The 1154-nt window shown below is 51.8% G+C and overlaps 1 protein-coding gene across 1 annotated transcript in view; it reads left to right on the top strand.

Moving 5' to 3' along the window:
- KPNB1 (karyopherin subunit beta 1) overlaps positions 1-1154 on the top strand; it is a 23240-nt gene that overhangs the window by 11919 nt on the left and 10167 nt on the right. The window contains exon 8 of the mRNA XM_027702696.1: positions 197-388. Coding sequence (XP_027558497.1) covers positions 197-388 — 192 coding nt within the window. The remainder of the gene's footprint in view (positions 1-196; positions 389-1154) is intronic.

The following is a 1154-nucleotide window of genomic DNA, read 5'->3' on the forward strand; positions in this document are numbered from 1 at the left end:
AGAGGGGCATTTGCTCCTAAAGAGCATCTCTGCTCCTGCCTTCTGAGGGCACAGAGGGTAGAACTGCTCAGAGAGGGGGGTTTGATGTCAGAGCAAGGTTTGGAGGTGACGGGGTGGAGGCCGCTGGGTGGGCTGGAGGAATTCAAACCCTACATTCTGCATGTGCTGACCTGGCTGCTCCTGGCTGCTGTTGCAGGCCATGCCCACATTGATAGAGCTGATGAAGGACCCCAGTGTGGTGGTGAGGGACACGACGGCCTGGACGGTGGGGAGGATCTGTGAGATGCTGCCCGAGGCCGCCATCAACGACATCTACCTGGCCCCGCTGCTGCAGTGCCTCATGGAGGGGCTCAGTGCCGAGCCCAGGGTGGCCACCAACGTCTGCTGGGTGAGGAAACCCCTGGGAGCTCCAGGGGAACCCGGCCCAGCCCGGGAATGCTGCTCCTTGTGGGATTGCTGGGCTGGGAGGGCGCGTCCGGCTCTTCCCCGTGTCCTCCAGTGGGGTCAGAGAATCACAGAATCAGAGAATCACAGAATCATCTGGGTTGGAAGGGACCTCTGAGATCATCCAGTCCAACCCTTGATCCAACCCCGCCGTGGTTCCCAGCCCATGGCACTGATGCCACATCCAGTCTCTTCTTAAAAACCTCCAGGGATGGAGAATCCACCCCATCCCTGGGCAGCCCATTCCAATGGCTGATCACCCTCTCTGGAAAGAAATTCTTCCTAAAATCCAACCTAAACCTCCCCTGGCACAGCTGAAGACCCTGAGCCCTCTTGTCTTGCTGAGAGTTGCCTGGGAAAAGAGACCAACCCCCCCCTGGCTCCCCCCTCCTGTCAGGGAGTTATTGGAATATATGTGGATACAAATCAATAGATACAGATCTGAATACACACATTTATATTTTCCCTATATTTTTCTATATTTCCTCTATATTTTTCTTTATTTTTCTATATTTTCCCTATTTTTTCTATATTTCCCCAATATTTTTCTATGTTTCTTCCCTCCATTTCTTTCTTTCCCTCCATTTATTTCTTTTCCCCCCATTTATCTCTTCCCCCTATTTCTTTCATTTCTTTCCCCTATTTATTTCTTCCTCCCATTTATTTCTTTCCCCCCATTTCTTTCTTTCCCCCCATTTCTTTCTTTCCCC

Source organism: Neopelma chrysocephalum, unplaced genomic scaffold (assembly GCF_003984885.1).
Source record: "Neopelma chrysocephalum unplaced genomic scaffold, ASM398488v2 Primary Assembly neopelma1_192, whole genome shotgun sequence".
Lineage (NCBI taxonomy): Eukaryota > Metazoa > Chordata > Aves > Passeriformes > Pipridae > Neopelma > Neopelma chrysocephalum.